Raw genomic sequence first — 11,036 nt, forward strand, 5'->3', positions numbered from 1 at the left:
CGACTTGGACGTTTCAGCATCACTCTGGAATTACCCATAAGCACAATGCCAGGCTAAAGCTGCTAAAGTTAACAGTTCAACTCTGAGAATGTCAGATGAGCATGGCTGACCTGTGATGTGTTGGTAGCGTGTGCGGCCTAGCATGGAGTGCATGGCATGACCCATCTCGTGGAACAGGTTCTCCATCATGCTCGGCGTGAGCAGGGTGGGGGCGCTCTTGGTGGGATGGGGCAGGCTCAGCATCAGCACCACTACAGGCAGCTGGTACTGTCCGCTCTCCTGGCACTGCCGCCCACCACGGATGGTGAAGTGGCAGTCCTGAGGAAGGGAGAGACAAAGAGAACATTGAGGCCCTGCCTTGAAATACATTCTATGTACTGCTGGTTTCAAGATCAGTGCCACAGGGCCAGAGACTTTTTTCTTTTGAACATGCTAGCTAACTTTTTTTGATCTACTGAAACTCATGTAATCTTTAAAGAAAGCCGGTTGCGTTGCGGGCGTGGCGTGTGAGGCTCTGTCTACCTGGTGAGGTTTATTTGCTCTGTGGAAGAAGTCACAGTAGATGTATCCCAGCAACCCCTCTGTCTCATGAACTACAGCCTGGACAGGAGTGACAAAACAGTAAACTTAGGAGATCACACCATAGAAACACAATTTAGACTATGTAATCACAGCAAACAAATTAAAGCTTAAACACTAGGAACATTTGAATAGTTATATTTTTTTTTTTTACCAGTTTGCGGACATCATCATTCCACACCTCTCCTGCACTTGGATGTTCAGACATGATAGAGACTCCATAGAGCTTGGTGAAGAGGCTGTTCAGGCCCTCCATACAAGACCCCAGGGAGAAGTAGGGGCTGTAGAGGCTGGGCTCAATGTTGTACCTGTAACCAAAACACAACCACAATATGACAAACACTTCAGCCTAATCTCAGTTGTGTGACTGTGACAAGCTACTGTAGACAATTGGTGGAATCTCATACTAAAACCAAATGGGCATCTATTAGCAAGGTTCCGTAGTTATTGATGGTGTTTTACAGATTCCTCTTATTTCCCCCTAAAGCTACTTGATGCTCTGATTAACACTTGTCATGCTGACTCTTCGGACTAACGCTCAGACTAGCAGACATAAAAGGGGAAGCCCTATCAGTTGATCTGCAAGGCTCCTGTCAATCTTGGGGAGCATGCACAATTACTCACTTCTGGTGTGGACAAAGCAAGCCATTTAAAGCAAGCAATGCCTGCCCTGGAGGCATATCCAAATGTAATTTGGATTGAATTAAAACCAGTGAGAAGCCCATTTCCTACGCCCAGCTTTACAGACATGATTACCATGATGTGGCCTCCTTGCTTGATGTACAGTGCATTCGAAAGTATTCAGACCCCTTGAATTTTCCACATTTTGTTATGTTACAGCCTTATACTAAAATGGATTAAATAAATACAAATCCTCAATCTACACACAATACCCCATAATGACAAAGTGAAAACATTTTATTTTTTAAAATATTTTTATTTATTTACATAAGTATTTAGACCCTTTGCTATGAGACTCAAAATTGAGCTCAGGTGCATCCTGTTTCCATTGATCATCCTTGAGATTATTCTACAACTTGATTGGAGCCCACCTGTGGTAAATTTAATTGATTGGACGTGATTTGGAAAGGCAAACACCTGTCTATATAAGGTCCCACAGTTGACAGTGCATGTCAGAGCAAAAACCAAGCAATGAGGTCGAAGGAATTGTCTGTAGAGCTCCGAAACAGGATTGTGTCGAGGCAGAGATCTGGGTATGGGTACCAAAACATTTCTGCAGTATTGAAGAAGTTTGGAACCACTAAGAATCTTCCTAGAAATGGCCGCCTGGCCAAGCTGAGCAATCAGGGGAGAAGGGACTTGGTCAGGGAGGTGATCAAGAACCTGATGGTCACTCTGGCAGAGCTCCAAAGTTCCTCTGTGGAGATGGGAGAACCTTCCAGAAGGCCAACCATCTCTACAGCACTCCACCAATCAGGCATTTATGGTATATTGGCCAGACGGAAGCCACTCCTCAGTAAAAGGCACACAACAGCCCACTTGGAGTTCGCCAAAAGGCACCTTTAGGATTCTCAGGCCATGAGAAACAAGATTCTCTGGTCTGATGAAACCAAGATTGAACTCTTTGGCCTGAATGCCAAGCGTCACATCTGGAGCAAAACTGGCACCATCCCTACGGTGAAGCATGGTGGTGGCAGTATCATGCTGTGGGGATGTTTTTCAGGGACTGGGAGACTAGTCAGGATCGAGCGAAAGATGATTGGAGCAAAGTACAGAGAGAGCCTTGATGAAGTCCTGAGTGCTCTGGAGCAGGTTCTCACACTGGGGCTAAGGTTCACCTTCCAACAGGACAACAACCCTAAGCACACAGCCAAGACGACGCATGAGTGACTTCAGGATAAGTCTCCGAATGTCCTTGAGTGGCCCAGCCAGAGCCTGGACTTTAACCCGATCGAACATCTCTGGAGATACCTGAAAATAGCTGTGCAGCGACGCTCCACATCCAACCTAACAGAGTTTGAGAAGATCTGCAGAGAAAAGTGGGAGAAACTCTCCAAATACAGGTGTGCCTAACTTGTAGCATCATACCCAAGAAGACTCGAGGCTGTAATCGCTGCCAAAGGTGCTTCAACAAAGTACTGAGTAAAGGGTCTGAATACTTAAGTAAAATGTTTCTTTTTTTCTTCTTCTAAAAACATGTTTTGCTTTCTCATTATGGAGTATTGTGTGTAGGTTGATGAGGGTGGATAAAATATGTAATCAATTTTAGAATAAGGCTGTGACGTAACAAAATGTGGAAAAAGTCAAGGGGTCTGAATACTTTCCGAATGCACTGTATATGGGACAAAGTCTGTGGCAACAGGAAGCTTTTTCACCGACTGCTAATGGAATAATAGCAGTAATCATATGATATTTCCTAAAGACTATTAAAGGGAGTAATTTATACTATCTTGCACATGATGTACTACTGGGCCTTCATTTACACCACATAATCTGAAACTCCTTTCAGTAGGACATGAACATTCTCCAACTGACTTCAGTAGGAACTGCAAACCACTAATGCTGCTGACTAAGAGAAAAGGGCAACAGGAGCCACTTAACAGTGGTGGTAACTATGGGCAACCAGGCATCCCTGGGAACCGACCGCATTCTAAACCCGACTCCTAACAACCAACATAGCACACCAAGAAGAGGGCTGAGGGGAAAGTGATTCGGAAACAGATTTTCCTCAGTTAAAAGAAGAAAAAAAACAACTCTCCAACATATCTCCCCCTCCTCAGACAGAGGTTGTGCCAAATCCCATTGTGGAAACAGCCATTGAGTCCATCCCCCAGGACCTAGAATGTCTGCATTAAAGCTTTAATAAACCGTTAGACTTATTGGTCTCTGGTGAGCGCCTGAGTGGAAAAGCAGTTCATTAATAATGTCCGTAAAAAGACGACATGAGACCAGCGCAAAACTGGAGACGCTAGATGTGACCAACCACATCTCCCATTCACTCAAACGTTCACAGCAGATTAGGCCATTCCACTTCTCCATCTGTAAATCATGACATTTATGAATGACCCTTGACAATAAAGATAATACGCTTTCTTAACCACCCAAAGCCCATTAAAACTGCAGAATATATTACGCACACTAGAACAAATGCATAGGGTCTCAACAGATAATACATAATATTGTATATGCTATTGGAGATATCCTTTCCCGGCAGACTAAAATGGGATTTACTCCTGCAATGAGTTCAGGTTGAGTTGGGTCCTCACTGTATTTTGGATGGTTCTCATCTGCCTAACACATTCAAACTCTGTCTTTCTATACTGTAGCATGGCAACAGTGATTCAGGTTGCATATTCTAATCCATTGTTTTGGATATGTTCCATCACATAAATAAAAATGACAGGAAACATGTATTACGCAAGGATAATTAATTCAATTATATAAACGCAGCGGGGAAAATCTTCAGGTAAAATGAGGTGACAGCGCAACTGAGCGCAAAGGAAGTTGATCCAGCTTGATCATATTGAAAAGAATAAACGAAGACTTACGTAGCTCCCATTTATTTAACCTTTATTTAACTAGTCAAGTAGTTAAGAACAAATTCTTATTTACAATGACGGCCTACACTTGCCAAACCCGGACGACGTTGGGCCAATTGTGCGCCGCCCTATGGGACTCCCAATCACGGCCTGATACAGCCTGAATTCGAACCAGGGTGTCTGTAGTGAAGCCTCTAGCACTGAGATGCAGTGCCTTAGACCGCTGCGCCACTCGGGGGCTCCCATGCTCCTCTCCTAACACAATTGATACCCGGGAAGACCAGTTAAAAAAAAAAAAAATGATGCGCTGCACTGAAATACAAAGTTGCCACCCACCCCAACTACAGACAGATAGATAGAAATCAAACAGATTTATCTCATTGACAGTTGGCAGAGAATAACTGGATGAGTTGCTTTGTTTGAATAATAGATCTAGGACTGTAATACTCACCTTTCAGCACGCAACACACCACTGAAGTATGGAGGATCCCATGGCATAAGCTCCTATGGAAGATAAACATATTACTAATAGCTTGTGACAAGAATAAATAACACACCACCATTTGTATTCACCTTTTTTCATCTCACTATGGACTCATATCTTTATATGTACATTGCTACATCAGCTGGAATATAAATATTTATAAACGACGACAAAGCAGTATTTACCGCATTAAGGGGGTTGAGTTTTGTCTTCATGTCTTTAATCATCTCAAAGTCTATTGCGGTTCTGTATGGGAAGAGATTTCAAATGAGTGGCTGATATGATTGCTAACTTCACTGTCAGGCCTAATTCAAATTCAATATGTGAAAAGTGTATTCATCTATTTAACAAACTATTATTTCTGCTTTATAGTCAATTCTGTGTCCAAATAACGATCTCTGAAAGCTCCAGCATATAAATTGGAATTCAAACTATTTTTTCCAAACCTTCACTTCACTAAACTTATAAAGCTCTTTCACTCTTTCAAGGTTATATCGTCACCTTGTGGTAGAGAGGATACATGTCAGCTTTTCAAGACAAGGTGGATTATATATTTCCTTATAGCTATCTACTGTATATAAGGTGAACAAATTGTGTTGATTTAGGCATAGCTCATTTTTTATTGTACTTGTATTATGTGCTGTACCTTTCTGAGAGTTTGTCCGTCAGTAGCTGGAGGAAGTTCATCACTGTCTCTGTGGGAAGAAAGGCGGACCATGTTATAGCAGTCACACACAAAGGCTTTATCATTCCCAACATCAATAGTGTAGCACAGTTGTAGTGTAATATTCTAACTGGGTGATTTGTTTGTGTTTAATAGATGGCATTGGTTGAATTCATTCATTCATTCATTCATTCATTCATTCATTCATTCATTCATGTAAACTGCTGGTAAACCTAGTTGAACAAGTATGTTTACTAACTTGGCGGTATCTGGCTGAAATGGTAGTCATGGCTAAATATCCCTCCTAATCATACACTGAAGCACTACCAATGCTTATACATATGAATCCAAAAAAGGCCAAAGGTTTACTAATTGAAGTGAAAGTCATTGTTGGGGGACAGAGGCGGAAGCATAATACCTGGGGTTTTGGCCATGGTTCCCTGTAAAGCTCTGTGTGCGTAAGACTCATATCCCACCAGTTTGGCCAGTTTGTTCCTGCACTTCAACAGCTCTTCCAGACACTCCATCAGATCTGCATTTGGGTAGAGGAAAATCCTATAGGCAACCTCCCGAACCTGAAAAGAATGTCAAAAGCATGCGTTTCAGGTTCTTCACCCCTTAGCCATCCCTATCACAGAGCAACCCTCCCAGGCATGGAGCATCAAATAAAATCAGGACAAAATCAGGAAAATGCAGGACAGAGAGAGTCTGACTATTACTCAACAATAGCATTTCACACAGCATTAAGCAGCATTAAGTAGGCATTTCTCCAGATAGACTGCAGCGCTAGCAGTACAACTGGATATCTTGTGAGATTGGCGCTACCAGGTGGTGAAAGAGAGAAACATTTGCAAATGAAAACATACCAGGTCATTAGAGGACTCAGCGTGTAGACCCCCAATCTGAATGAAACTGCCCTCCGTTGCAAAGTGGCAATGAATGTGCTCAGGTATAGCCGACTTTGCTATTCTGTTTGGGAGGTGAGAGCCCATAAGAAACTCATTGTTTAGATCCAAGAGCTTGACGTGAAGCTTGACAGCCTCTTTCCGCTGCAAAATGTAAAAGTCAGAAAAGAGACAGTAAGGAGATGAAAGAAACATGTGACAGGGGTGGTTATCAACACACTAAAAAACAATTAAAAGGGGTACCTTACCAGTTTTTCATCCAGATGAATTCCACTGATCGCAAAGTCAAACATGAACAGCTCAGCCACTTTCCTAGGTAGACAGAAACATTTACATTACCTGAATGAAACTGTCAAGTCTACGCTAAATTAACTACCGGTAAAAGGATTTAGGTTGGATAGCATACCTTGTTTCTGGGTCCAACTGAGCTAAAACTTCTTTGTTATCCAACAAATTCTTTAAACTTCTACAAAGGTCAACATTGGTGTTGAGTCTGTGAGATAAGCAAACAGTGAAGAATCATTATGCAATATGCCACTCAATAACATATTCTACTAGACCTAGTTCAATGGCACTTACTTTTCTACAACTGTGCCGATCTCTATACATGTCTTCTCTGCTGCCTCACGGAAGGACGGGTCCGGATGTGCCACTTTCACAAAGTCAGCCTGGTTTGGGGAGAAAAATAACTGTACCTGTCAACTTAAATTGATTGTTTTTTGACTCTATCCTGTGCTTTCTACATTAATAACAATAAATATATACAGTACTAGTCAAAAGTTTGGGTTATTACTTTATTTTTGACTATTTTCTACATTGTAGAACAATAGTGAAGACATCAAAACAATGAAATAACACATATGGAATCGTGTAGTAAACAAAAAAAGTGTTAAACAAAACAAAATATATTTTATATTTGAGATTCTTCAAAGTAGCCACTCTTTGCCTTGATGACAGCTTTGCACACTCTTGGCATTTTCTCAAGCAGCTTCATGAGGTATTTAATATGGGTGGGGAGAACAAGTATTTGATACACTGCCGATTTTGCAGGTTTTCCTACTTACAAAGCATGTTGAGGTCTGTCATTTTTATCATAGGTACACTTCAACTGTGAGAGACGGAATCTAAAACAAAAATCCAGAAAATCACATTGTATGATTTTTAAGTAATTCATTTGCATTTTATTGCATGACATAAGTATTTGATCACCTACCAACCAGTAAGAATTCCAGCTCTCACAGACCTGTTAGTTTTTCTTTAAGAACCCCCCCTGTTCTCCACTCATTACCTGTATTAACTGCACCTGTTTAAAAGACACCTGTCCACACACTCAATCAAACAGACTCCAACCTCTCCACAATGGCCAAGACCAGAGAGCTGTGTAAGGACATCAGGGATAAAATTGTAGACCTGCATAAGGCTGGGATGGGCTACAGGACAATAGGCAAGTAGCTTGGTGAGAAGGCAACAACTGTTGGTGCAATTATTCGAAAATGGAAGAAGGTCAAGATGACAGTCAATCACCCTCGGTCTGGGGCTCCATGCAAGATCTCACCTCGTGGGGCATCATGGATAATAAGGAAGGTGAGGGATCAGCCCAGTACTACACAGCAGGACCTGGTCAATGACCTGAAGAGAGCTGGGACCACAGTCTCAAAGAAAACCATTAGTAACACACTACGCCATCATGGATTAAAATCCTGCAGCGCACGCAAGGTCCCCCAGCTCAAGCCAGGGCAAGTCCAGGTCCGTCTGAAGTTTGCCAATGACCATCTGGATGATCCAGAGGAGGAATGGGAGAAGGTCATGTGGTCTGATGAGACAAAAATAGAGCTTTTTGGTCTTAACTCCACTCGCCGTGTTTGGAGGAAGAAGAAGGATGAGTACAATCCCAAGAACACCATCCCAACCGTGAAGCATGGAGGTGGAAACATCATTCTTTTGGGATGCTTTTCTGCAAAGGGAACAGGACGACTGCACTGTATTGAGGGGAGGATGGATGGGGCCATGTATCGCGAGATCTTGGCCAACAACCTCCTTCCCTCAGTGAGAGCATTGAAGATGGGTCGTGGCTGGGTCTTCCAGCATGACAACGACCCGAAACACACAGCCAGGGCAACTAAGGAGTGGCTCCGTAAGAAGCATCTCAAGGTCCTGGAGTGGCCTAGCCAGTCTCCAGACCTGAACCCAATAGAAAATCTTTGGAGGGAGCTGAAAGTCCGTATTGCCCAGCGACAGCCCCGAAACCTGAAGGATCTGGAGAAGGTCTGTATGGAGGAGTGGTCTGTATGGAGGAGTGGGCCAAAATCCCTGCTGCAGTGTGTGCAAACCTGGTCAAGAACTACAGGAAACGTATGATCTCTGTATTTGCAAACAAAGCTTTCTGTACCAAATATTAAGTTCTGCTTTTCTGATGTATCAAATACTTATATCATGCAATAAAATGCTAATTAATTACTTAAAAATCATACAATGTGATTTTCTGGATTTTTGTTTTAGATTCCGTCTCTCACAGTTGAAGTGTACCTATGATAAAAATTACAGAGTAAGTAGGAAAACCTGCAAAATCGGCAGTGTATCAAATACTTCTCCCCACTGTATATTTAACTAGGCGAGTCAGTTAAGAACAAATTCTTATTTAAATGACAGCCTATACAGGCCAAACTCCCAAACTTTTCTTGTCCGATCTACACGAACCACGTAGGTCACCTATTTTGGATTCAAAAAGAAGAGACTTGCTTGGGCCATGAAACACAAGCAACAGCCATTAGACCAGTGTAAATCTGTCCTTTGGTCTGTCCTTAGATTTCTGGTTCCAACCTCTGTGTCGCAGAGTGGGTGAACGGATGATCTCCGCATGTGTGGTTCCCACCGTGAAGTATGGAGGTGGTTGTGTTATGGTGCTTTGCTGGTGACACTGTCAGGGATTTATTTAGAATTCAAGGCACACTTAACCAGCATGCCTACCACAGGATTCTGCAGTGTTATCCCACCCCATCTTGTTTGCTCTTAGAGGGATTATTATTAGTTTTTCAACAGGGCAATGACCCAACACGCCTTCAGGCTGTGTAAAGGCTATTTGACCAAGAAGGAGAGTGGTGGAGTACTGCATCAGATGACCTGGCCTCCACATTCACACAACCTCAAACCAATTGAGATGGTTTGGGATGAGTCTGACCACAAAATGAAGGAAAAGCAGCCAACAAGTGCTCAGCATATGTGGGAACTCCTTCAAGACTGTTGGAAAAGCATTCAAGGTGAAGCTGGTTGAGAGAATGCCAAGAGTGTGCAAAGCTGTCATCAAGGCAAAGGGTGGCTACTTTGAATAATCTAAAATATATTTATATTTGCTTAACACTTTTGGTTACTACATGATTCCATATGCGTTATTTAATCATTTTGTTGTCTTCACTATTATTCTACACTTTAGAAAATTGATAAAATAAAGAAAAACCCTTAAATGAGTTGATGTGTCCAAACTTTTGACTGCTACTGTATACATCTTACCAGGTCTGCTACTTTGCACAAGCCGTCTGAGAGTTGGTCAAAAGTCTCCACAGTAACAGCTCCAGGAGGGCTGCTGCAGACTTTATCCACCAGCTCCTGTGTGTCCTTCAGAGCCCTTTTAGTGGTCACCTCGAAGCCAGCAGGGGAGCTCAGCTCTGGGACTCCAAACAAGCCCTGTGAAGGTTTTAGGATACCGTTTGACTACATTATGTGGGTTGGAATTTAAAATACTGTTACTAGTCTAGACCAAATACTATGTGAACAGAAAAATCTGACTATTAGTTACTTTTCTTGACTGAAGGACAACGCAGTGTTTGTAAAAAAACAGTATAGTGACAAGTGCAAATCAAATACAGTAGTGTTAGATAAAACAACAACTAGCTACATCACATAGGCTAAAATACATTTGGGAATACTGTAGTTTCATGACTTGATTAACATACCACATTTTTTTCAAACAACTCAAGTCTTCTGTGAGGTTTGGCATTGAAGGCAGCTCCTACAGGTGACCAAGTGGTGACATTTCTCCTCCATATCGATGGCCATATCCCTCTGTGTTTTACAATGTAAAGCAAACGCTTGCAAGCTGACATGATAATGCTCTTACGTTAATTAGCGATCTACAGATGACTTGACTGACCCACTGACTCGGCTAGTACTGTAAACAATTGAGAAACGACTTCGAGGACATGCTAGCTAACGTTAACCAACAATTTAGCTACCAATCCACTTTGAATGATTAGGCTGAAGAATAAAGTTAAGTATTGTACACGCAAAATCCAGATATCTTCAGATGGGTTGATAGCTAACTGTCCAGTGATAAACGTAAAATATGTTTTTAGCAAGCATTTGGTAGAATTTGACAGTCAAGCGAACAGCTTCCACATGTTAGCTAATGATTGGGAAATGCATTTTTGTGCTGAAGAATACTATAAATTGATCAAAATGTATATTGCCACATTTACTTGATCAACTTGGCACTACATTAATATTCCAAAATATGTCTTAATGGTGCGGAATGGTAGGCATAACTATACATAATTGTTTTGCCTGTAACAGATAGCATAATTTATACCGAAAGTGCTGAAAGATTTATAAAATGGGTTTATGCCTCGTTCATGTCCTGTCGGAAACTTGGGACCTCCGAATTAAAATGAACGTAGGATATTTGCGTAGAGCTTCATATTGGTTAATTCTGAAGGTGTTATCACATATAGTCCTCTTTAAAATAAACGATCTCAGTACTCTTTACTGTGAATTCTGGTGTAAAAAAAAAAGAAGCAAAATAACTCTTATCTTTGTATTCACACTGCCCTTGCCTTTGAATGAGGACTCACATTTTTTACCAGTTCACTTCACCTATTTTGTGGTCTGAGTCCTCTTTGCATTCACATTGC

The 11,036-nt window shown here is 41.8% G+C and overlaps 1 protein-coding gene across 4 annotated transcripts in view; it reads right to left on the minus strand.

The window, feature by feature from the left end:
• Positions 1-10,556, minus strand: part of LOC115136678 (mitochondrial intermediate peptidase-like) — a 58,185-nt gene extending 47,629 nt beyond the window's left edge. For all 4 annotated transcript variants that reach the window (XR_010465038.1, XR_010465037.1, XM_029672316.2 and 1 more), the window contains exons 1-13: positions 10,083-10,556; positions 9,640-9,813; positions 6,712-6,800; positions 6,539-6,625; positions 6,381-6,444; positions 6,094-6,276; positions 5,646-5,802; positions 5,210-5,258; positions 4,749-4,809; positions 4,531-4,583; positions 734-887; positions 523-600; positions 111-318 (exon numbers count right to left, since the gene is read on the minus strand). Coding sequence is in view for 2 of the 4 variants with exons in the window: in XM_029672316.2 (XP_029528176.1) it covers positions 111-318; positions 523-600; positions 734-887; positions 4,531-4,583; positions 4,749-4,809; positions 5,210-5,258; positions 5,646-5,802; positions 6,094-6,276; positions 6,381-6,444; positions 6,539-6,625; positions 6,712-6,800; positions 9,640-9,813; positions 10,083-10,232 (1,507 nt within the window). In the remaining 2 variants the exon portion in view is untranslated. The remainder of the gene's footprint in view (positions 1-110; positions 319-522; positions 601-733; positions 888-4,530; positions 4,584-4,748; positions 4,810-5,209; positions 5,259-5,645; positions 5,803-6,093; positions 6,277-6,380; positions 6,445-6,538; positions 6,626-6,711; positions 6,801-9,639; positions 9,814-10,082) is intronic.
• Between the last annotated feature and the right edge of the window lie 480 nt (positions 10,557-11,036).

The sequence above is a fragment of the Oncorhynchus nerka genome, linkage group LG11 (assembly GCF_034236695.1).
Source record: "Oncorhynchus nerka isolate Pitt River linkage group LG11, Oner_Uvic_2.0, whole genome shotgun sequence".
NCBI classification, from domain to species: Eukaryota; Metazoa; Chordata; class Actinopteri; order Salmoniformes; family Salmonidae; genus Oncorhynchus; species Oncorhynchus nerka.